This window comes from Patagioenas fasciata, chromosome 2 (assembly GCF_037038585.1).
Source record: "Patagioenas fasciata isolate bPatFas1 chromosome 2, bPatFas1.hap1, whole genome shotgun sequence".
Classification (NCBI taxonomy): Eukaryota; Metazoa; Chordata; class Aves; order Columbiformes; family Columbidae; genus Patagioenas; species Patagioenas fasciata.
The window spans coordinates 76,889,872-76,913,447 of record NC_092521.1 but is presented as its reverse complement, the minus strand read 5'-3'; the positions used below and the strand labels follow the sequence as shown (position 1 = coordinate 76,913,447).

The window sequence follows — 23,576 nt, the reverse complement described above, 5'->3', positions numbered from 1 at the left end:
AAGGTTCAGCCCTGTGCTAGAGACCCAGAATACTTATGATTATGGGGGTTGCTCTGCTCTCTCCTGTTAAACTGTTTTTCACCTCTGTCCCCTCTCAGCCTTCCTCACCATATTGTGCCCCCAGAGGGAGCACAGAGGCTCATCAGGGCAGGTGAAGCCTTATAGGTCCACTGCATGACCTCAGTTCTAGGGAACGGTAGACCTGTGCTCTGACACTCTTATGTCACAGCTGCATGCATCACTCCTTCAGACACACAAGTTGATCCATCTCTGTGAGAGAAAAAAACAGCGCTTCAGATCCAAGACCTAAGACCTGCATGGCATCTATGTCCCCAGAAGTCACTTTCTTCTCCACACTTGGGTGGAAGAAAGAGGACTTTGGCACAGGAATAAAGTCTTGGTGGAGGTACTGAGAACAGGCGAAATGACTGCAAGTCATTGTAGTTACTGTAATGCTCTGTGGTACTGGTTTGTGTGAGCAGCCTGGCCCTGTGAAGGGGCTTTCAACCAGCTATGGCTTGTGCCTGGTCTCTGGTGTCCACTGGCACACGCAATTGTGACTGACATGTCTTCAGCCCCTTTGGTGGCCAAGAGCAAGTGCTGGCAGCCCACGGTTGCTCTGAGCCCTACCATCAGGGACATGCTCTTACTTGTCACAGCCTGGGGAGCTGCTTTGCTCTCTCAGCTGTAATGACATCCCAAGCTGGAGGGAAGGGCTGAACAGGGTGGGGCTGCTGAAGGGTCCCTGGGGTGTACGATGATATGGCTAGGGCAGAAACAACAACCCAACCCTGATCCCTGCAACACCTCTCCCTCTACAAACAGGGCAGATGGATAGTCCTCTACCTCCTCCCATTCCCCCTCTTTTCTTCCTCCCCCCAGAGGTGACCTTCGGCAGGGAGGCAGTCTGCCCCCAGGACCAGAGACATGGGGAAGGGGCGGGGCGTCACGCTTGGCCCCGTAATGCCTGGCAGCCCCCTCTGGCTGCTCGGCACAGGCTGAACCCAGCCCAGAGGCTGCCGCAGGGAAGACAGGCAGTCCACGGCTGATCGGCAGTGCTGCGCTGCTGAAGAAGGTGAGACGCTTGGAAAAGACAGGGAGGGAGTGTGGGATGAAAGGTCACAGCATGGCAGGATGAAGGAGAGTGGACAGGCATGTAAAAAGGCAGGACTGGGAGCTCACCCCTCGCAAACTGGTTTTGGAGACTCCATCATAGTGTGCCGACACAACGTGGAGTGTACCCATTTCCCACATCTGGTTGATGGTGAGCTTGTTAGATGGCTCTGCCCCAAAATGTTGCCTTGTGTTCAGTTATGTCTGGTGGGATGGTGCCGCGGTACTGGCTGGTTGATTGCGAGGAGGGTGTGATGTGGCTTGGTCCCAGCAAGATTGCTGCAGATTTCCATCTGAGGAGATCCCTGCATGGAGATAGTGGTGTCCTGCTTGCTGGGGAGAGGCTGGCGGGGGTCTCTCTGGGGAGGTTGCGAGGTGTTTCTTCCTCAGAAGAGCAATACACAGTTCTGCTAAGGGGACAGTCATGCCGTTCTTTGCAGTGAGATTAAGTACTAGCCTGCTGACCAGTTTTAGAAAGAAGCTCATAAATCTATCAGCAATAAGGCCAGAAACAACCACCGCGATAATCCGTTCTGATCTCTTGCCTGTATTAAAAGTGTTTTGCACTAAAGTGTACCTTTTGGGGAAAAAGAAAGGTGCCATTCTTGAGCTAAAAGTTCCAGAGATGGACAGGTATTTTTCCATACTCTTTGATGAGATTTTTAGGGGCAAATATCCTTCTTCAGAAAAACTGCACGACAACTGAGTTCTGAAACTGCCTCATTTCAGCTTCAGCTGTTGGTTTTATTATAATGCTTTATTATAATGCCCTCTTTAATGAACTTCTAGTACCCAAAAACATACATACAGATGTCAGAGTCACTTCTTCGCTGTCTATTTCATGAGCTAAAAAGATTGCTCCCCTCTAAGTTTTCCCTGTAACTGTCTGCTATGTTGTCATTCTCAGTTCTTCTCTGTGCCTTTTTCTGTCAAATTGTGGAAACCAGCACTAACATGCTGAACTGTGGTCTCACTGATACCATTAAAAATATAGAAAACATCCAATAGCTGATTGTGGTGACTCATCAACTGGCCACCAAAAGAGTTCAGGAAATTTAGCCTAGAGAAACAAGGCTTTCACATCAACAGGTTCTTAACATTATAAAAACCATAATAAAAAAACTAGATAAATAAGAATGCAAAACAGAGCAAGTGGAAGGAATGTATTTCTAATAAGAATACGAATTCCACTGATGCACGATATTCTCAATTCTCGTGCAGAAGTCATTAGCAGGTGGCCACCTCTTAGAAATACAGCTTTCCTAACTCAGCTGATTTTCGGAGATTAAATTTCAGACTGTCTCAGGGCATCTGTTCGTAAGAACCTCGGCAGAAACTACAGTGAACTGTAAGAGGTACGTTGTCTCAGAACAAATCTCTCCTTTGATTATAATCTACATTACTCTATGTAAAGCAGAATGGTTTTGGGTTTTTTTTCTTTTTTTTTTTAAAGTAAATTTTATTTTCCTAATTTAGCATCTGGAAAATGCTAGTATGTATCTCATTGCTGATATTTCCTGCATCTGATGCTTTTTGGGCATTCTCTTCAGCAGAACGAATGCAAGAGTTGAACCTGCAAGATCAGTAACCCTTGTACAGTTATTCTCTTAGACTTCAATCTGTATCATTAAGATGTGTATCTACACCACTGTGGATTATTTGTAGTGCAATTCTGTATCATCCTACATATTAAGGTCTGCAAAGGAATTGAGACTGAGACTATATCAGGCCTACATTTCTGGGTTCACACAGTGCACATTTTATGTACAAAGCAGCACGAAGAACTTAGATTCTTCTGATTAAATTGATTTTTTTTTTTTTTTTTTTTTATGGTTACTCAGTGCCAGGCTAAACTCCTAGCTTCTTCGGTCATTTGAAGCACTTTTGTATGTGTGTATGTGCATGCACTACTTTCATCAAGCAACGTGTTATCTATCTGTGCTGGTTTGATTGAAAATGAGTTAATTTTTTTTCATGCAATTAGAAACCTTTCTTTTTCATAGCTAACACAGTCATTGTTTGGATTTAGTTTGAGAACAAGAGATAACATCCCGGGACAGTTACTGTTTTTAAGTTGTTGTCTGGGAGCCAAGGTCTCTGAGCATTCAGCCCACAGGTGTGAGGCAGCTGGAAAGGGGGCATAGATGGGGCAGACTCTGACAGACCTCCAGACTGATCAATAAAAATATTCCATCCCATTGGTGTCATGCTTCAAATTTAAGGAGAGTCAGAATTTTCTGGTTAGGAGGGAGGAGGAAGACAGAGAAGGAGACTCGTTTTGATTTCTGCTCTGTTTTGATGGATTTCTGTTTAGGAGTTTCTTTAGTTGGGCCTTTTGCCATCCCACCATTTTACAGAGGCCTCTGGGCCTTTCTACCTTTTTCTCTCTTCTCTCTGGGATCGGCGGTTGGGACCAGGTACTGCTGCCTGGGACTGGCTGCTCAGTGTGGATGGAGTTTGTGAGGATTTGCATCGAATATCTTAATTTATTTTCTATTCTCCATTTTACATAAGTATTAGTATTATTAGTAGTATATTAATGTTATTTTCTTATTTTATTAAACTGTATTTACCTCAATCCATGAGTTTCTCCTTTCCCTTTTGATTCTCTGCCCTATTCGGGGGTGAAGATGAGTGAGCAAGCGGCTGTCATGGTTTTGAATTCCTAGCTCAGCTTAAACCGTGACACTACCCAAACCCATTTTGTATCATTTGCAAACATTTTCTGGATTATTTCAGTGTTGTCTTCTAGATCATTGACAAAGGTAAAAGTATTATAACAGAGTCAGGATTTAACAAAATTAATTGTGTAGGGTGAGGACACCAATAAAATACGATGATTTCCACAATAGTTGACTTATTTTTCAATCCATTATAAATGTGTGCCATAGTGATTTTGACCAAAGTCAGGATGAATTTCTACAGATAGCTTTCAGGGAACGATCAGTGCATGGGATATTTCTGGAAGATGCTGTACAAACCAATACTGGTCTGGCAATTGCTCCGAACTCCTGTCAACAATTTAGAGGTTGATGGGAAACCCCTGCAGACAGGGTCCTTACACAGACTCTAGACAGAAATTAACCCAATTATTTGGTAACAACAGAGACACTAAGTGGTCTGAATTACTTGATAAACTAAGTCCATTTGAGCAAAATGTGCTTTACTAAGGTCAATGGAAAAGTATTCAGGTAGAAACAAGGCACCCAGGGAAACCTGTGAAGAAATGGAGTTTTCCCCCAGAAAAACAGTAACTTGGGAAAGCTCTGGAATCATAATGGATATATAAGGTAATGCTGCTTATCAGTGTGGTGTTCCTGCAGAAAGAGATCTTGGGGCCACAGCCTGAGGCAGAAGGCAATTCTGGCTCAATGCCTCACAGGAGGCATTCCCCCAGGAGCAGTCAGTGTTTTAACGTGGACTGAAAAAAATGTTGAGGCTTTAGAAAAGAGGCATAAAACAGATCTGAGAGTTGGACAAAAGGCTTTGTTTTGAGAACTGGACAGAAGTTGATGAAGGCATTTAATCAGTAAGAGGACTAAGAGGTGTCTTGATCAAAGAGCATGGAGATGTTTATTCAAAATGTGACTACGATTTCTGGAAGCATCCTGTATGTTTTAAAACTAACTGATGTGAGCACTGCAGAAGTAGTGTACCAGGTGAATCTTGTGAAGCCTGAGTAAAATGTTGGTTGGGTACAAAGCCTGAGTTTTAGACTGTACCCTGCTAGTTTTATTCAATCTAAGTAGTTCAAAATACATTCTCATAGGCTGCAGTCATGCCTCTGATCATACTACATGTAAAGCCTGCAACAGTCAGGAGAAATACAATAAGTACTAAAAAACTCTTTTCTCTGGTTGAGAAACTTCAGCAGCAGGTTAGGTAAATTCAGATTAGGATATCTTATAAATATGTAACAGCAAGAATGATAACACCGGCTTTTATAGTTGACCAAAGTTTGTCTTTGGATCAAGTCTGACCAACTTTTTGTGAGAGATGCCCCAAATGTTGTTGGTTATCTGGTTTGGGTTAAAGGTCTGTAGAAGCTCAGATGAGAAAACGGACTTTACATGTCATATACTCAAAGCCATTTTTAGTGGAGCATCTTTGACATGAGGAGAGGCTGAGACAGCTGAAACTCTTCAGCTTGGAAAAGAAAAGGCTCAGAGAGGATCTTATCGGTATGTATAAATACCTGATAAGATGGAATGAAGAAAAGGGAGCCAGACTTCTCAGTAGTGTTCATTGGCAGAACAAGAGACACCATGCATAAATTGAAACATAAGAAATTCCATCTAAACACAAGAAAACACTTTTTTTTTTTCTTTAATCACGGTGGTGTGGTGGCTAAACAGTGTGATAGGTTGCCCAGAGAGTTTATGGAGGCTCCATCTGTGGATGTATTAAAAACCTACTGGACACCTTCCCAGATAACCTGCTTTAGCTGTCCCTGCTTGAGCAGGTCCTTTCCAGCCTAAACACCTCTGTGATTCTGTCATCATAGCACCATCTTTGTTATAACGAGATTGCACTGTCTTTGGCTCTTGACATGTATGAAGTGCTGTTCTGGACCAAATATATTAATCATTTTGGTTGAAGAACCATAATAATATTACCTAGACTAAGACACTGTATCTCCATAGGCTAGCTGCTCCTCAACTCCTCAGGAAGCTGGGAAGCATCTCCTGATGGTGGAAAGGATGTGAATTTCTTGCTGCTATAATTAGAGATTCTATTAGGGAATCAGAGTTTCTCACATGTTGACAGCCTGGAACAAGCACCTCTAGTAGGGATGAAGCACAGGAAGGATGGTGGAGGAAAGAACAGTTTTGAAAATGACCCTGCCTGCTGCCTTCATTACAGCACAGCTAAATGGTGAGTCTACCCTGGCCAGGGCCCTGGTGGCCTCCTCCCCAGTCTTGTCACTCTGCAAAGGACAAATGGCACTCTGAAAGGTAAATGAGGTCGTTGCAGAGAACCCAGGCACACTTTACTCAGTGGTGACTCAGATTTGGCTCTCACTTAGCTTCCCAGCTAATGGTGGTGGCATCTCAGAGAAAGACCTGACAACTTTGGCTGTTTCCTGAAGCATAGACTTGTGTCTTGTAATCAGTTTCCTCAAGGGCAGCAAGGGCCAAAGCCTGCACACTTTTCTAGAGTGACTGCAGCTGGGGCTTCCTTCATATGGAGCTCTGATCAGATCCACAGGGTTATCAGTGTTCCTCAAGACACCCTACCCGTATTCTCTGGCTATCTGTTTTTCCAAGCTGGCTATTTCAGTTTGATGCTCTGTTCTGTACCCAGACAATCTGTCCTCCCATAATGGTGGGGCTACGCATGGAAGTAAAGATCCTTGCCATTTGTATTGCAGTTCATTTGAAATGTGAAGTGGAAGGACACAAGAGTTGTTTGGATTTTTTTCTTTCAATTGAAAAAGCTTATGGACTGAAGTGTTTTGACTCCCAAAGCTGGAGTGAGAATGAGGAATATACAGAGAAGCATACCGTCCCATTCACAAATCAAGTTTTCAGACAGTAAATAGGTGAGGAATAATGAAATGTATAAAAATAGATAAGCCATATAATAAATAATTCAATATAAACAAAACCAGATTAATTAATAGATATTTGAAAATCATATCATTATTGAATAATACGTTAAGTGGGTACAGCGAGAAGATTCTAACCTTTGGATTAGATAGCACTAACAGGTGGTCGGGCTACAAGGGAAGAAATTTTATCTAACTCAAGTTTGAGAAATTAAGTTATCTGAGAAGATCATGAACCATTTGCTGACAAGAACTTGTGTGTGACCATGAATTTGATATAAGAGAAACACTGTCTTACAAAAGAGATCTTTTGATATTTTTTTCACAAATATAAATTGTGTGCACATACGCAGGCACATCGCAAGAAGAGCCAAAGGCCACGGATGCATTTGCAAAGAGCAAGTTTTATTTTAGTTACCTCTCTACTGGGGGATCTCCGAAGCCACACCTGAGCTCCCAGGCAGAGGTGACACAAACGGGGATGCAGGCGCTGGTCAGTTTAGCCCTGCTGGAAGATCGCTGGGCCTGTTGAGCTCGCCTGTATTTCAAGGCTTCAGGCAGGTGCAGCCTCCCGCTCTTTCTCACAACAAAGCAGAAATCTCAGACACAGTGATAAGGTGCCCAGAGTTTCTCCCAGGCCTGTGTTATCTAACAGAGAGCTTCTACTCATCAAGCACACAAGGTCAGTAAGACAATTAGTGTGATGTGTGTGCTTTTTCTACAGACAGGTGCAAGTCACTTGAGCGTATTTACATTTAACTAACCTCCTCGCCAAATCTTCCACTATATCCCCATACATAAATCTAATGTGTTTCGCACAAGACAAGCAGATATCTCTCCTGTTGTTCCACTCCCTATTTAGTGTGGCTTTAATCTATCTAATATCAAGGAGAGGTACATGTCTTTCAAAGGTCTGCTACATTTTAAATTTATTCATAGCTAGGACTCTAAAATGCTTTTGCAGCTATTCTTCTGACACCTAAAAGTGGCAACAGCAGTTTGGAAATGTCAGTGGCAGAGTAGGTCTGTTTGTGGATTCTACAGTGCCCTTGCTGTGTGCAATTTTTCAAGCTGTGCCAGCCAGGCAGCAATCTGCAAAATCTCTAAAACACTTTCCCTGTGAGCTTCTCCCCAGCCTTCCATTCCTCTCCTCCCATGCACGCACTTGTTCAGTGTCGAACTCCCTGCGGACTATACTAACTTTGTCTGCTGTTGGCTCTCACACCAAGCCAAAGCCTCTGCAGAAATGTAGGGCCAACCACTTTACTCGCCCCAAAGGTGTCATGCGACTTAGAATATTTCATGGGAAGAGATCCAGACTTTCTATATGCAGAGGTGAGCCACTTGTTTTACACCACAGCTCTGTCTTACTGCATACTGTTTAAGACATACCCAAGGATGCTACAACCCCCAGGCTCTTGGGTTGCATCCTGAGCTGTATTAGGAAAGGCATTACTGGCAGGTCAAAAGAGGCGACCTTTCTCTCTACTCAGCACTGGTGAGGCCACATCTGGAGTAGCAGGTCCAGTTCTGGGCTCCTCAGGAAAAGAGAGATGTGGACATACTGCAACAAATCTGGAAAAGTCCATGAAGATGATTAAGATACAGGAGCATCTCTCATATGAGGAAAGACTTAGAGAGCTGGGACTTGTTTAGCCTCAAAAGGACAAGGCTCAAGGTGATCATCTTATCGATATGTATAAATACCTGATGAGAAAGTATAAAAAAGACACAGCCAGAGTCTTCTCTGTGATATTGAGTGACAAGACAAGAGGCAATGGGCATGGATTGAAACATGGAATTTCTACTTAAGCATAAGAAAAAACTTTTTTACTGCAAAGATGATCTAGCAGTGGAACTAGTTATCCAGAGCAGCTGTGGAGTCTCCATCCTTGGAGATACTGAAAATTGGACTGGACACAGTTCTGAGGAACCTGTTTTAGTCAACCTTGCTCTGACCAGGAGGTTGCACTTGGTGATCTTCTAATCTTGACCATCCTGTGACTCTGTGGTTCTACAATCTTGCTCTGAAAGCAGAGGGCACTCCCCGATCTAAGGTGCCTGTGTTCAGAGCAGTGGGAGGTAGTCAGGGAGTGCTGCCACAGGTTCCTTAAAATACTAACTTGTATCTGGATGGGTGGGCTGAAAAAAGCATTTCTCTGAAATGGGTCTGAAGCAGCTGGCTGTAGCTCAAAATGCCAATGGTGTTCAAGCTTCCTTCCTGCCTCAGTTTCTCAGATGCACAGAGGAGTGACTTTGGGTCAGAAATATCAGCAGGCATGTGAGGTACAGAGCTCCCTTTGGCTTGCTCTGAGCACACTGACTCTGGGGTCACGCTTGATAATCTCGGGCTCTATTAATGTTTTGCTTGTTGCCTAACACCTTGGAGAGTAGACTAAGAAGGGATCTGGAAGGCCAAGCTTTAGTACAGACACAGAAAGGTGTTCCAGATCTTTGAAATTAGAGAAAGACAAGCATCTGTCTGGAGGCCCGAAAAGACCAGAGGGCTGAGGGAGGTTCTCTTCTGTACAGGGATCTTTTATATGGTGAGGGGCTATGCCTTGAGGTGTACTGTACAGAAGCACAAGCTCAACTCTAGCACAGCTGTTAAAATGCTCAGGCTCCAAGTGGCAGAAACACACCCTACCTAGCACAGTTTGCATGACATGTCCAATTTCCTTTTCTCTGTGCATGTTGTGATTTTCCTGACCTGGACTGTGGTGTTTCTGCAGCACTCAGCAATGGCCGAGAGCTCAGCTGCAACAGTGACGGGGAAAGGGGCACCAACGGTGCTAGAGGAGCTCCTGGAGATCACAGCTCAGAGCCTGGTGCGCACCGAGGTGGCCGAGCACTACGAGGTTATTCGGGAGCTGGGCAGGGGCAAGTATGGCCACGTGATGCTAGTGACCCACAGGCAGAGAGGTAAGGAACCAACTGCTCTCTATGAACTACTGTGCCTTGCTTCCTCTCCACTCACCAGGGTGCTGGCTGGCCTTGTGACTCCTTGGGGCTTTGCGCCAGGCATGATGTGGGGTCCCCAGGGAGACTGGCAGGATAGGGCCCTCCCCAGCCAGGGACCATCCCACTGAACTCAGCCAGGGTGCAGGTGATGCCAGGTGGCAGCTCTGACCATCAGGCAAGGTTATAGTGATGAAGCAGGTCGAAGGTCAAGCTAGGAAGTAAATCCACAAGTCAGGATCAATAGAGTTCATGGCTAGGCACTGACATGGATGTGATACGGCTGGAAACCAGTACTGCCATCATGCAGCTCAGGAAAGCAGTGGACCCCCAAGCCTGAGCTAAAGTGATGCCCTCAGGACAGAGGGTGTAAGTGGAGGTTCTAGGTGGGGTTGGCCAAGGCCATTTAGGCCTACGAGTGCCCACAGGGCCCTGACGCTACTCTTTCCCAGTAGTCTCAGCTCAGACTGATGAGCCCACATCGCCTGAATTTCCATTCCTCTACGAATTGCTCCTGTGTGTGCACTGACTGGCTCAAAACTCACATCAGGGGCAGTGCCTGTTCCCAGATCAGGTGTCCATGGGACATATCCACACGAAGCTTTGGCCCAGAGACCTTCCTGTGGCTATGTCTGGACTCACAGCTGCTCAGTGCCCTCTCTGTCTGGCCTTGATGTGAGTGACTTTCAGAGGAGTCTAACACGCTTTTCCCCATCTGCAGGGACTCCTATGGCTCTCAAGCTGCTACCCAAAGCCAGTACCAAGCTGCACACCTTCCTGTATGAATATTGTGTGGCGCTCTCCCTCACCACCCACCCCGCCATCATTAGCATGTTTGGAATTGCCATTGAGTCCAGCCAGTACTATGGCTTCCTCTATGAACCAGCACTGCACAAAGACCTCATCTCTATCATCAAACCCCGGGTGAGTGCTGCTACAAGGCCATGGGGACTGGGACTGTAGCATTTGGCCCCTGTGCAGGCTGGTTGGGTTGGAGGGAAGGGAGATAAAGGTAATGGGCTGTGTGGGCCTCTCATCTCTGGGGTCTACAGCACTGAAGCAGCTTCAGGCTTGCAAGACCAGTAGTGCAGAGGTCTTCGCCAATGCAGAGCATGCAGGTGAGAGCCCAGCTGGCAGGGCTGCCAAGATGCTCTGCGTGTTCTGTATCGCCTGTCTCTCTCCCTGTGCAGGATGGGATCCCTGAGCCAGCCGCTAAGCAGTGTGCCAAGCAGCTCGTGAGTGCGCTGGAGTTCATCCACAGCCGGGGGCTCGTGTACCGTGATGTCAAGCCTGAGAATGTGCTGCTTTTTGATCCCGAGTGCCGACGCATCAAGCTGACTGACTTTGGGCTTACACGGCCCAAAGGTACAAAGCTGAAGCTTGTGGCTGGGGTAATCCCCTACACTGCCCCTGAGCTGAGTAACACTGCTGATGCCCAGGGCGTGCCTATCGACACCAGCTTGGATGCCTGGGCCTTCGGCGTGCTGCTTTTCTGCCTGCTGACTGGCTACTTCCCCTGGGAGCAAAGCCTGCCAGATGACCCTTTCTTTGAGGACTTCATGCAGTGGCAGGAGACGGGCCTGGAGGAGGACCTGCCCCGCCACTGGAAACGCCTGACGGCTGAGGCTGCCCTGATGCTGCGGAGCCTGCTGGCCATAGATCCTACCAAGCGTGGCCCTGTCAGTGGAGTGCTGCACTATGTCAGTTCCCCTTGGCGCAACGAAGAGGCCGTGGTGAAGCCCTAGACCCCACTCCCCATGGGATTAGGGAAGGCGGGTCTCACTGGACATTAGAAAGCATTTCTTTACCAAGAGGGTGGCCAGAAACTGAAACAGGCTTCGTAGAGAGGTGGTCAATGCCCCAAGCCTGTCAGTGTTTAAGAGGCATTTGGATAATGGCCTTAATAACATGCTTTGACTTGGTCAGCCCTGAATTTGTCAGGCAATTGGACTAGATGATCGTTGTAGGTCACTTCCAACTGAAATCTATTCTGTTCTGTTCTGTTCTTATCAATCTGTATAAATAACCCATGAGTGGGTAAAAAAAAAAAGACACAGCCAGAGTCTTTGTAGTGGTACTGGGTGACAGGACAAGAGGTGATGTACACAAATTGAAAGACAGGGAATTCCATTCAAACATAAGAAAAATGGCTTTAGAGTGATGGTGGCCAAACATACATGGGAAGATTGGTTGTCATGTCTCAGTCTTTGGAGATATTCAAAAGCTGACTGGACAAGACCCTGGTCAACCTGCTCTAGCTGTGTCTGTTTTGTACAGGAGGTTGGACTAGGCAACCTCCAGAGGTCCTGTCTGGCATCAACCACACTGTGATTCTGTGACATTTTTTATTTTGAGAACACTCCGTGTTGTAACTGGAGATGTATGGGGCTCCCAGCTTATCGGGTTTGCAACTGCTCAGCATGGCAGGAAGTGGTCTCAGTAGAGGTGGGCACAAGATACAAAACTGGCTTGACGAGAAAGGATTAGCAAGATTTTAGGGTTTATTTCCAAACTAAGGCAGACTTGAACTGGTGGAACACTGACATCTTCAGGAAAACAAATCAAACTATCCAATTCCATCAGGACCAAGGTTGTCTTTTGCAGGAGCCAATCATGCTGATGAGGATCAGTGCTGCCCAACAAAGTGTGACAGAGGCTAGTGTCACCAAGCAGTGGCAATGGACAGGATTGTTTCTCTATCTCCTTCATCACAGAGCCTTGAGACTTCAGCAGAGGGAGTGTCTGCTGCCAGAAAGTTGCGTGATATGCAGCTAGATGATAAAATCAGCACTGTGACTGCACTATGTCCTTGATGGTGGTATGGACAGGGTTCCAATGAAGCAAGCACAGCAGTGAGCAGAGCAGCAAAAGCTCTGCCCTGAGCCAAGTGCGCAGCCCAGGCACCTTTTCTCAGTGGCTTAATCATAATTGCAGCTGGATTTCTTAAATCAATGAATAAACAGACCTGTTGAAGCCTGTCCCCAGGGGGTCTGAAAAAAGATCCACTTGTCCCCATCACCCCCACAGCAGCTGCTGGGAGAGGCTGAATGGAACGGAGCTGCGTGCAGAAATGCTGTCACTTTGCACGGGCTGCAGTGGGGCTGGCCATGTGCCTGACACCCTAAAGGGCAACATTTCAGCTCATGTAGGCACGAGGTATGGGATGGATCTGGTGTCATCCCCAAAGGGGCATCAGGTGGCCCCAGATGGAAGAGAAAGACACAGTACTTTACTCCTCTTCAGGATGGAATGAAGAGATAAATCAAGTAACCACACATTGCATTATGTGAGATCTGGCTGCAGCGACTGTGGTCCAAGTGTGAATCCAGGCCCTAGTGCCCTGGCGCCTGCAGCACTCCGCATGGCTTGTGGTAGGACGCATGGTTCCTGGTTCCTCTTGCGCAGCTCACTGTGGACTCTGCTCCATCTTCTGCACTGCACACTCCTCATGCCTCCTGAACAGTCATACTCAGCACCAGCCTGGGGACTGCAATGCAGACCAGAGGCTGCAGGGTGTGGGAAAGCATGGGCCAGCACTTCGGTGTTGCAGGGGCAGGGAGATGGGTTGAGCCTGGATCTGTTAGCTGAACAGAGCCCTTGATCATAACAATTCTTCCAGCTAGGAAGTGTTGGCAGGAAGAAGTGGAAGTTGTTTACTAGAAAAGAGCAGAAATGGGAAAGTGGAGGCAGACGTGCATTGCCTTAGGTTGGGATAATGGTCCATCAATGCCATAGATGAGTCATCTCAGAAAGAAAATGTTGATTATTGAAGAGAGCACTTAGGCAAACTATTTGGGTTAACCACAGGTCAGCAATACTTCCAACATATAGAACATGTTGTGACACTGGCTGGACTCAGGACACAAAAGGAAGGATAGGACAAGGTTGGACAGTTGGTTAGAGCCATTTCCTTCTACAGGAAGGCTAAGGAAAGTCAGTCTGTTAGACTGGCTGATCCAGTGACCTAAGGCAGGTCAGAGGTCCAGCCTTCATGACCTCTCCAGTAAGGCTTCTGGTGCTGTTTCTAGAAGCTTGCAACATACAGTATTCCTTCTGCCTTGTCAACTCTGTGCTATGTTACCCACTTAAACTCTGCTAAGTATCATTGCTAAGATAATGACTGAAATTTCTTAGGAAGAGTGGTAAAGGACTAATCCTGCATATTCCCCAGAGTTGTCTAGTAGCCTTGTCTCCTGAGCAAGAGCACATACTGAGTCTCCTGTGTGACCCTTCCCATTCTGCACAGAGATGTCAGGTCTTGAGACTGCAGAGGGACTGAGCACCAAACGCCAAAAATGAGTAGGGGAAATAATTTCAGGTCAGGGAATATGGTAGGGCAGATGCAAGATTGCATAGTGTCAGTGCCTGCCTCCTCCCACACTGCTTGTTCTGGAGTTTTGACTTTCACTTCAAAGACATAGCACACTAGAGCTTTGATAAAAAACACAAAATATGACCCTGTTCTGAACAAGTGTCGTTCTGAGCACAGGGGTGAAAAGGCAATAGCTGAGGGATACAGTTGACAGGAATTTGTCACCTTTCATTCTTACTTATGTAGCGGCAGGTCAGCAATAACTGCAACCCAGCTGATGTCTTCTAGAGCTGCCTGTAGCTGAGAAGCCACAAGAAATCATAAAGCCCCGTTGCCATGCTAAGGGACCAAGATGTGCAGGATTGAAGCTTGCTGGATCTGAAGATACCTGGTCCCTGACATGCAATAGCTCATGAAATTTCAGCCATCAGCCTTTTTTTTTCCCATATCATGCATCCCTGAGTCGGGATGTGTGAACCAGAGGGAAATGCCTTACACTAAAATATCAAAGGAACTGCCTCAGTGTTTTCCACATCCTGTAGCTTGGATTGCACAGTACCTTGGTACCCATACTATAATTTTAAGTCTCTTTTGTGCTGTGTTGGACTACCTGTGTCAGTATTAACCACAAGAAGAAGACTGAGTGCTACTAAATCCCATAAGGGTTCTCCAGTATCCTAGATTTCCCTACTTAGGGCCCATGCGAGCCAGCCACGCCTGCCAGTAGTCTGTGCTTGCCCATATACAGGCCTGCCTGTTGCTGTGGCTGTGTTTGTTTGTTTTTTCCCCTGGGCTGACAAGCAGCTGGGCATGTTTATAAGGCCTGTGCCTTGTTCCAGCTTTGTGCAAAAGAGGGAGGAAGGAGGATTTGGCCTGGCTGAGGGTGGTGACAGAAGGTGGTCACAGTTGTCACACAGACTAATTGCACTTCTAACCCTTCTTTGCTGTTCGCAAGCTGTCTCCCACCAAGGACTCATGTCTCTGGCTGGCTCCTGCGTCTTAGGGTGGAATCACACAAGGCTCCTGTTCTCATGCTGGGCCCTGCTAGTCACCTTCTGTGTGCTAACTCCAACTGAGTACAGCTTCCCCCTGAGCTTTGCTGACAGATTTCTTATGGGATAGTGAGAAAGATGATCTCTGACCAACCATCTATTTGCCTATGATAAAATTTATCTTAAGTGATAAAATAGTTTGGTTTTTATTTTGTGTATCTGGCCTGTAGCTATACAGAGCTGGTTTCAGGAAAAGCAGTCCTGTTACCATGGTTAGAGGTCGCTGAGAAGTCTGCGAACAGCCACTTGAGCAGGCAGCTCCAAGTCCCCTGTCCTTGTCCCCAATGCTGCTCTGTGCCTGCCTCACTGACAGAGTGGCAGGTGGAAGCAGAGCAAGGACAGTAATGTGCAGGCATTGGCTGACATCTGCTGCATCTGGTCTCTTCAAAGCCAGAGATAGAAAAAGTGACATCTCCTTGTTCTGCCATTAACAGTTGTTGCAGCTGACATTCTGCCTCGAGAAATTATTTCATCTTCCTTCTCAGGACAGTAAATCTTGCAGAGATTGGCAAACACAGAGCTAACACACAATCATCTTCCACAGGGTTATCCTGGGCAGGTTTAACTTCTGACCCTTCCTTCTGCAGAGCTTCTCTCCACTTTACCTTGAACCGCTCTATGAAGCTACTGGATAACTTCTGGCGGCTCGGTCCTCATGGTAGGAACCAAAACACTTGTTTGTACCTTTATGATATGGGGTCATAGAATCATAGAATAGTTTGGGCTGGAAGGGACTTTCAAAGGTCATCTAGTCCAGCCCCCTGCAACGAGCAGGGACATCTTCAACCGGATCAGGTTGCTCAGAGCTCCATTCAGCCTGGCCTTGAATGTCTCCAGGGATGGGGCATCTACCACCACTGTGGGCAACCTGTGCCAGTGTTTTACCACTCTCATTGTAAAATATTTCTTCCTCATGTCTAGCCTGAATCTCTCCTCTTTTAGTTCAAAACCATTACCCCTTGGCTGTCATAACAGACCCTGCTAAAAAGTCTGTCCCCGTCTTTCTCATAGGCCCCTTTTAAGTACTGAAAAACTGCAGTAAGTCCTGTGTGACCTATAGGTCAGTTCCCAGAGGCTCATGGTGGTGGATGTGCTTGCATGCCTGAACCCCTGAAACTGAGCTAGATGAGCAGATGGTAAACCTCCATAACTTTAGACTAGTCAAAACAAATTGAACACAGGAGTTCCACTATACACCAGGTTTATGCCATCAACCTGACCACAGACAGACACAAGACTGTCCTAGCCCAGGATTTGCAGTGTTATTGCATACAGCCACACATATATAATGGAGGTATGACAGTCATAGTTTTGCTGGGCTCAAAGGTATAAGTTACCTTAGCTGAGTGAGAATTGCTCCATGTATATGAGGCTTTGGTAACATTACAGTGCTCATGCTGCTATGGACTAACATCCTTCATGCTGAAGAAAGGCACTTATCACTTCTTTCCTCTGTCAGCTCCTAAGGAGCTTTCAGGTTCTTCCTTGTGTGCTACTGTTTTTTTCCCTCCCTTTCTTGCTCTTTGTTCCATCTTTCTCACTCCTTCAGCCCTGTTTCTCTATAACTTGCTTGCCCACTGTTTCACCTTCATAGGGGTCATGCTGCTGCAAAATAATCATCCCCTGACAAAAACCCTGGATGTTCAACTCAACGTCTCCTTTCACTCAGCTGCAAGTGGTGCTAGTCTCTTTCACTCATGTCTCATTTGAATAACTTAATTTCCTTGCACCGCTGACCTGGGGAGCTGTAGCAAGAAGCAGCATGTACTCATGTCCTTAGGTTCCCCTCCCTCATATCCATACTGCTCATAGAACTTCAGAGAAGACTGTAGCACCTTTATCTCACCAGGGCTGTTCATCACTCAGCTGGAAACATAAGAAAACACTTGCATGAAGAGCAGATGCTGGTTGGGTATTGTTGCTAGCAGGGTAGGGGTAGACTTCAGCAGGCAGGTTGGACAGCTTCTTCCCAGTGCTGGAGGAGGTTAGGGCAGAGAGAAGATGGACCTCCTGGTGACACTGCATGCCTTTGAATGTAGCCATTGCCAGTCTCTGAGTTTACTGCTGATGGGCTACCCCAGGATCTGCTGAACCGGTTGGCCCCTTCTGGACTGCTCCATAATGGAGACCTGGGAATTAAGTGGGAGCCAAGATAAACAGTGATTCTGCCCTGTCCCTGAGTGGCCTGCCACCTTCCCGCTAGGTTCCTGGCTGCACAAGGGCATGCCAGGAATTACACAGGGCTGGCAGACACCTGGCTGTAACTAGATGTCCCTGTCCTGTCCTTTCCTTCTGTCGCTGTGGGAGAGAGATGAGTTTATGGAATGTGGTATGTGGGGGCTACCAGGTGTCAGTGGCCACAGGAATGATGCGACCTTAAGAGGGGAAGCTAACTGACCACCCACCACCAAGAGTCAGTTTGGTTCAATGAATGAGAAATTTGGACAGAAAGCAAAGTCCTGAACTGCAGCACAGGTCACCCAGCAGGCAGGAGCTGGCAACAGTATTCAGTAATCCTGATTTCATGTCTCCTTAACCAGCAGACATATCGTGGCTCTCCCAGAATTAGGCAAGGAATCAGAAGCCCTGACCCTGAGTTCTCGTTTTCCTTTCCACTCCTTCCCTTCTTACCATTAGCCCTCACCCCTTGGACTGCATTATTTGAAACAAAAGCCTTGACTTCCTTACACCTTGTTTTTGATTTGCAGTTCGCTGGACTCATTGGTCTGCCTGCATTGCAGTTGCCATCAGTTCTGTGCTCTGTGTGCCAACACCCCACTGCCTCCAGAGGTCAGAACCAATATTTCTTGTTTGTTCCCGCTACTCCATGATTTCAGCAACATAGGAAGAATTTCAATAGGGCTTTCTGTGTTTCACCACCTCAGTCCAACAGCAAACTGTAGCACCCCTCAGAGTTCATCCATAAGAGACCTGCTACTAGTCTCTTCCCATAGAGTGCTGTAATGAGTCTCACAGCTCTGGAAGACAATTACTTTAGTCCCTAAGTAGGATTTACATACAGTTTGATCAGTGCTATATCAGAAGCTCCCTGGAAGTCTCTGGGATGGCCAAATTATCCACTCAGGATGTTAATCTAGACACCAAAATGTTATCGGTCGGGGCACAGCAGGGACTGCCTGATGGGATCTCCAGGGAGGTGCAAAATTCCCATTTGGAGACTCCTGCAGTCAAACATTTAATTGTGAAGGTGGCTAGCTGTTCAGTTGATTGCCTGGTCTCAAGTCAGTCCACTGTCTCACATCAGTCCATTGCCTCATCCATGTAGCTGAATACCTGGAGAGTCCCTGGACCACCAGAGAAATTAATATGTGAGGTGTGGATGCAGACAGAGCCTTGCCACCCAGCTACACAACAACACTTATAACTCTAGGACAAACCTGAGTTTATTACTAGCAACTTAAATTCCATATCTCTTGCTGCAGACCAAATCACTATAGAAAGAATGACATGGAAGTTTAAGACATTAGCATTTTGCTGTAATTGCAGTCATTTTTTCTTGGCTGGTTGGCTGATAATTCATGAAGTCTAACAAAGATATCTATCTGCACAACTCCACACAGTATTTCCACTAAAGAAAAAATATTTGGGGCATTTCTGTTGCTGGACTTGCATTCCCAATGGAAGAAAGGCATCAAAACCAGTACTTCTCTGTTCAGTCAAAACAATTACCTCTGATTAGCTGCAGTAGTTCCTTTTCTACATTACTAATGCTGGGGAAAGCGGAGGCAACAATGCCTGTATGGACCCAGGTCCTGGTTCCTGTGTTCCTGGGTTTTGGCACGGCTACTCATTTTGCCAAGCTTTGATACAGATTTTGTTGCTCTCCAGTGGCTCTTGGGACAGTTTTCAGCTTGCTAGCAGATGGCTGGGTAGCATCCACATTAGAATTATGCAGGGGAGAGTAGTGGGTCAGGACCAATGTTCAGGTTGGAGCAGGTTGGATTTCACATCTCTGCTTCTAAAATTTCAAGTTGTTATTAATGTCTGAGGACAGTGGCACAGGAAAGTGGTTATTTTTCCATAGGTAATCCTAATAAGATGATGGTAAAGAAAGATAAATGGGAAACTCTTCGCTAGAGATGAGGAACCTTTCCCTACCAAGAACAAAACCAGGCCATTTACAAGGCAGGGTCACTTTAGAATGGATAATGTTCAGCTCCCTTTTCTGACTCTTCTGTTCATTCCATGGTCTCACAGGATGCTGGCAGAAATTTCCATGCTCATTCACAAAGCTGCCACTTTGCATAACTCCTTCATTAGCCTTAGCTTCATTGTCTTTATTTTTTTGTGAACATGTATTTACTTCAGCGATAAATCTGCTTGCCGTTTCATTGCCAGATCATTTTGTTGCAATTAGGAACCAAGGGCTACTACCTGTCAACCTGGAGACAAGGGAAGAACTTACACAGACACATTGCTTAAATTAAAAGACCCTTTGGTATAGCTTGTCGGACAAACACTAACACAACAGTAATGTCTGGGTAGGCATTAAAGAAGATAATTTCTCGCCTATGTCCTGAGGCTGAAAAGAAGCATTTAAGAACAGAAAATCAGGCAATGCACAACTTGAGACAGATTTCTGAGCCTCCAAGCTGAGGAATCTGTTGGATTGTCGTCACATCCCCACATTTTCTTTCCTTATAGTGCTGTCGAGTAGGCTAATGATTGGGGAATAGCTATGAATAGTTACTGAGAAAGAGTTTTATAGCCTTCTCAAATCCAGATTTTTTCAGGCCTGCAACTTTGACATGAGATTCAGTCATGTTAGTACATAGAGAGGATAAATGTATCTATCTTCTGTCGGTGAGTAAACTGTACACAAAATAGATTCAACATGCCTGGATTAGGGGCTGGTAAAATTTCACAGCATGTAAACTGGGATACACGTAAATTATTTCCTTGACACTCTTTCTGTACCCCTGCTCCACAACGGAGCACAGCCTGGGCGTGTGCTGCTATTGGTCATTCAGGTCCCATCTTCCACTGAAATCCTGGCACATAGACCGGAAGCCAACAGGACCAGGTCTCTGATTTGGACAATAAGGACACTAGAGCCTCTGAATTACCTTCACTGTGTGCTCAACAAGACCTCTATTATCTCATCTGTGGCACTAAAACCCTCATAGGAGCTAGCCTGTCTTCCTTTAATGACCTGAAGCAAAGCCTACAGCTCGGGCTTGGAGATGAGGATTATAATCCCACACTGCACTACTACTGGTGTGCAGAGGTCCTGTTCCCATTCTGCCTCATCCACAGAGCAATTTCTTGAGACAAAGCGGGATCTGGTTTTTGCGATACCTTAATGGGACTGTTTCACTACAGGGATTCTCATTACCACATCTCAGTCCCTCGGATGCTCACACTGCTGTGTTGCAGCAGCTGAAGCTCCCAGTGCTGGGAGTGCGCCAAGGATTCAAACACCCGTACCCACTAACCCCTGCCTCAGGAATCCAGATTTGCCTGGGACTTAGTAACATGACCTGTTTTCCACCAGCTCTAAACTGCTCCCATGCTTAGATTCAGCCAAGAAATGAAATCACTGCTAAACATTCACTGAACTTTGTTGGCCCTATTAGCTTCTGCACTTCTACTCAAAAGCAATAATACACAGTGCTCAGTTTTGAAGAAAGGTACATCTCTGCTCACATCCTCTGCTCTTCCTAAACAAGCAGGAGCTGAAGGGCACATACTTTTTATATTAGCAAAAGAGAAAAAAATTGCTGCAGACTTTCTTTGTCAAGGAAGAGAAGTCGAGGCTGTGCTGATCTTTCCATCCCCTGGGCATTTGCATGGTCCCAGCATGAAAAAGCAAGAGAGAGAACCTGATCCAGATCCTGAGGAATCAGAAATGGAGCTCCCATGGGATTTGTAGCAGTAGCTTTTCTTAGAGAGTGAGTCAACATAGTTGAAAAGCGAGGCAGTGCGACAAGTATTAAGAGGATGTGCCACTGCAACCTCGTGCTGAAGTTACTCAGCAAAGGATCTTTCCTAAATGAGTTTTCAGTCATTTTGGTCACTCCTGCTTCCTCAGTGCCCTCCACATATCACCTTCTGTCCCTCTGAGCTCCTTCCCGATCACTAGCACTCGCACTCACTTAACCTTAACTGCCCTTAAATCAAAGGGAGTGCTGGAAACTTGACTTCGTAGGTCTTTGGCCTTCTTCCGATTACAAGAGACGTGTTAATGAGAAGACCTCATATCTAACTGTCTAGTCAAGGCACTTGCAAAATACCAGCCAGCACAGTAGCTAGATGTGAAAAACAGGAAACCAGCTAATGTCAGCTCTGACCAAGACTCAAATCCAAACAGCAGCAGAGAGCAGGAAGAATTGATGACTGCCAGGGGCGAGCATGTCAAGAGCCCCTGATGGACTCAGTTATTGTGCTGGTTCAAGGGTCTTTGGAGAAGTGTTACGTTCACTGGAAAATCCAGCTGAGTGTGAGGACCATCAGCTCCTGCCAGTGGGTTATGGGGACACATACCTGGCAGCAGGCAGCAGAGACATCGGTGGTGTACGCGTGGGAGAAAGGTCAGGAGATTGCAGAGGGCTTTGCACTTGCGAGCTGGGTGATGGGAATGGTCAGTGAGTGATGAATATGAGCAGCTGGCAGAGAAATTCACCACGAGACAGTCCACTTAGAGAGTGGGAACTCAGCAATTTTAACGTTGGACAGGTTTTTTACGATACTCCGAGAACTAGGTGTCATAAGGCACATAAATCAAAGCAGCTTCTTGAAACTGAGACAGTCTGAGGCTCTGATGCACTGATATCAGAGCAGCTGAGGTGACACTAGATATTCCCTTGTGCACATGGGCTCTGTTTGCGCCAGCAGACAAACCACTCCCTCCTGATCTGGGGCAAAAAAATAAATGTCATTTTTGAGGAATCAACTTGGTTACTTTAGAGTTTTACAGAAAAAGATAGTTTTCTTTGCTTAGTGTAAAAGGGCACTGTATTGTATTAGAAGTCACTAAAACTTTACATTCAAGCCAAACATTTAAATATTTGGGTTATATTTATTTTTTGTTTAAAACCAAACCTATTTAAAATTAAATGTGAATTCAGGAAAATATTTTCAAACCTGTTAATTTAGTATTTAACAAATAAAAATATTTTAAGAGTAAAAAGTAATGCTGCTCCAGTGACACTTCTGTAAATTTTAATGAGTTAAAGTTGTTGTTTTTTTTTTCTTCACTGGAGTGGTACAATATTGACCAAAATATAAACCAATTTTCTTTGGTTTCTGCCAGAAATTAGGATGCGGAAAGAACGTTCTCTTCATATAACTTTGAACTATGTTCCAGGAAAAGATATACATTTAAATGACCATTAAAACCCTTAGGCAGCTACATATTTTGGCAATCTGCCTTATGAGAATCAGAAACAATCTGCCAGCTCACCAGTGCTAGCCAGTTATTTCTTGTTCTTTAAATCTGCTAGTTTTAGCTATAACACAATTCTTTTTAAAGCTTACTTCAACATAATTTTACTTAGAAAATAAGAATGCCTGTACCCCATCAGACTAACAGTCTAATACAATCCAGTATTCTGTCTCTCAAAAAAATAAAGATAAGAACAGGGCAAGTATATGGTGCTAATTCCTCAAAGAAATTTTTCACCTTTCAGCAAATTTTGACTTAAGAGGAGCCTGCAGAGAAATGGAAACTTTCAATTTAGTGGTTCTTACTACACATTGAAGTTCAGGGAAGGGAACATATAGTCCTTGGCAGCACAGCCAGTCGATGCAGAGAAGGAAGAAAGAAATCTCCTTTGATTTTGTTGGAAGCAGAGAAGTGAAGCTCCAGCCAAGTAGAATGGAAACCCCTGAGATATGACCACAGTACAGGTGAGTACACAAGTCCAGCATCTTAGTTCACTCTTAGCATTTTGAAGTTCCTCCTTGCTGCTCTCTCTTTCACCACTGCATTGGGACACTTTGAAGATGAAGCTGATGCAGTTATGATCTTTTCCTATTTGCAGAACACAGTGTATCCCATTATGGGCTCTACTGTAAAAAGAAAAAGTGTTAGAATCCACACAAAGCATTTATAATCCTACGTTACTCAGCTGCTCAACTTTTCTGAGAGAGAGAGGGCTTACGGTAGTACCTCATCCCACAGAGCTGATGCCTTAAGCAATCCTTGATAACATCACTCATACTGACATCTGTTTTGCTGATTCTAATATTTTGTTCTTCTTTCCCTGACTGAAGTCCCAAGTACCCACCATTCACTGTAAACAAGTGATCAGATTTTGTTGATGTCCTTGAGGTTCTCCAGCTTTCCTTTGCTTATTCCACCTTCATTTGCACAGCCCTTCTTGCTCATATATTTCAAGAGAGCTATCTTTCTACTGCCCATCCTGAAGGGTAAAGACTCCTTCAAAGGGTTTCTGAGGTGCTCCTTCCAGACAACTTCTGGCCATTGTTCTCTGCCAGAACTCCTTGACACCACTACACCTGAGCAAGAAAAGCAGAGCAGGTCCAGTCACATGGAAGAGTCAAGATCACCAGGCAAGTCCAGCTTGACAAGCCAAGATTAAAGACAAGCCAGGAAGTCAAACCAGCATCA

General features: G+C 45.6%; 1 protein-coding gene across 3 annotated transcripts; it reads left to right on the top strand.

The window, feature by feature from the left end:
- Positions 1–973: 973 nt before the first annotated feature.
- Positions 974–22,590, top strand: LOC136099065 (serine/threonine-protein kinase SBK2-like). Of its 3 annotated transcripts, XM_071804453.1 has the most exons (5): positions 1,004–1,075; positions 5,757–5,988; positions 9,394–9,583; positions 10,341–10,543; positions 10,810–22,590. In XM_071804453.1, exons 2-5 carry the CDS (start codon positions 5,986–5,988, stop codon positions 11,362–11,364), a joined length of 951 nt encoding a protein of 316 aa, XP_071660554.1. In that variant the 5' UTR covers positions 1,004–1,075; positions 5,757–5,985; the 3' UTR covers positions 11,365–22,590. The 3 variants fall into 3 exon arrangements, with proteins under 3 accessions (XP_065689047.2, XP_071660554.1, XP_071660555.1); XM_065832975.2 differs by lacking the exon at positions 5,757–5,988 and having other exon boundaries at positions 974–1,075; XM_071804454.1 differs by lacking the exons at positions 1,004–1,075; positions 5,757–5,988 and adding an exon at positions 1,127–1,264.
- The last annotated feature ends 986 nt before the right edge of the window (positions 22,591–23,576 follow it).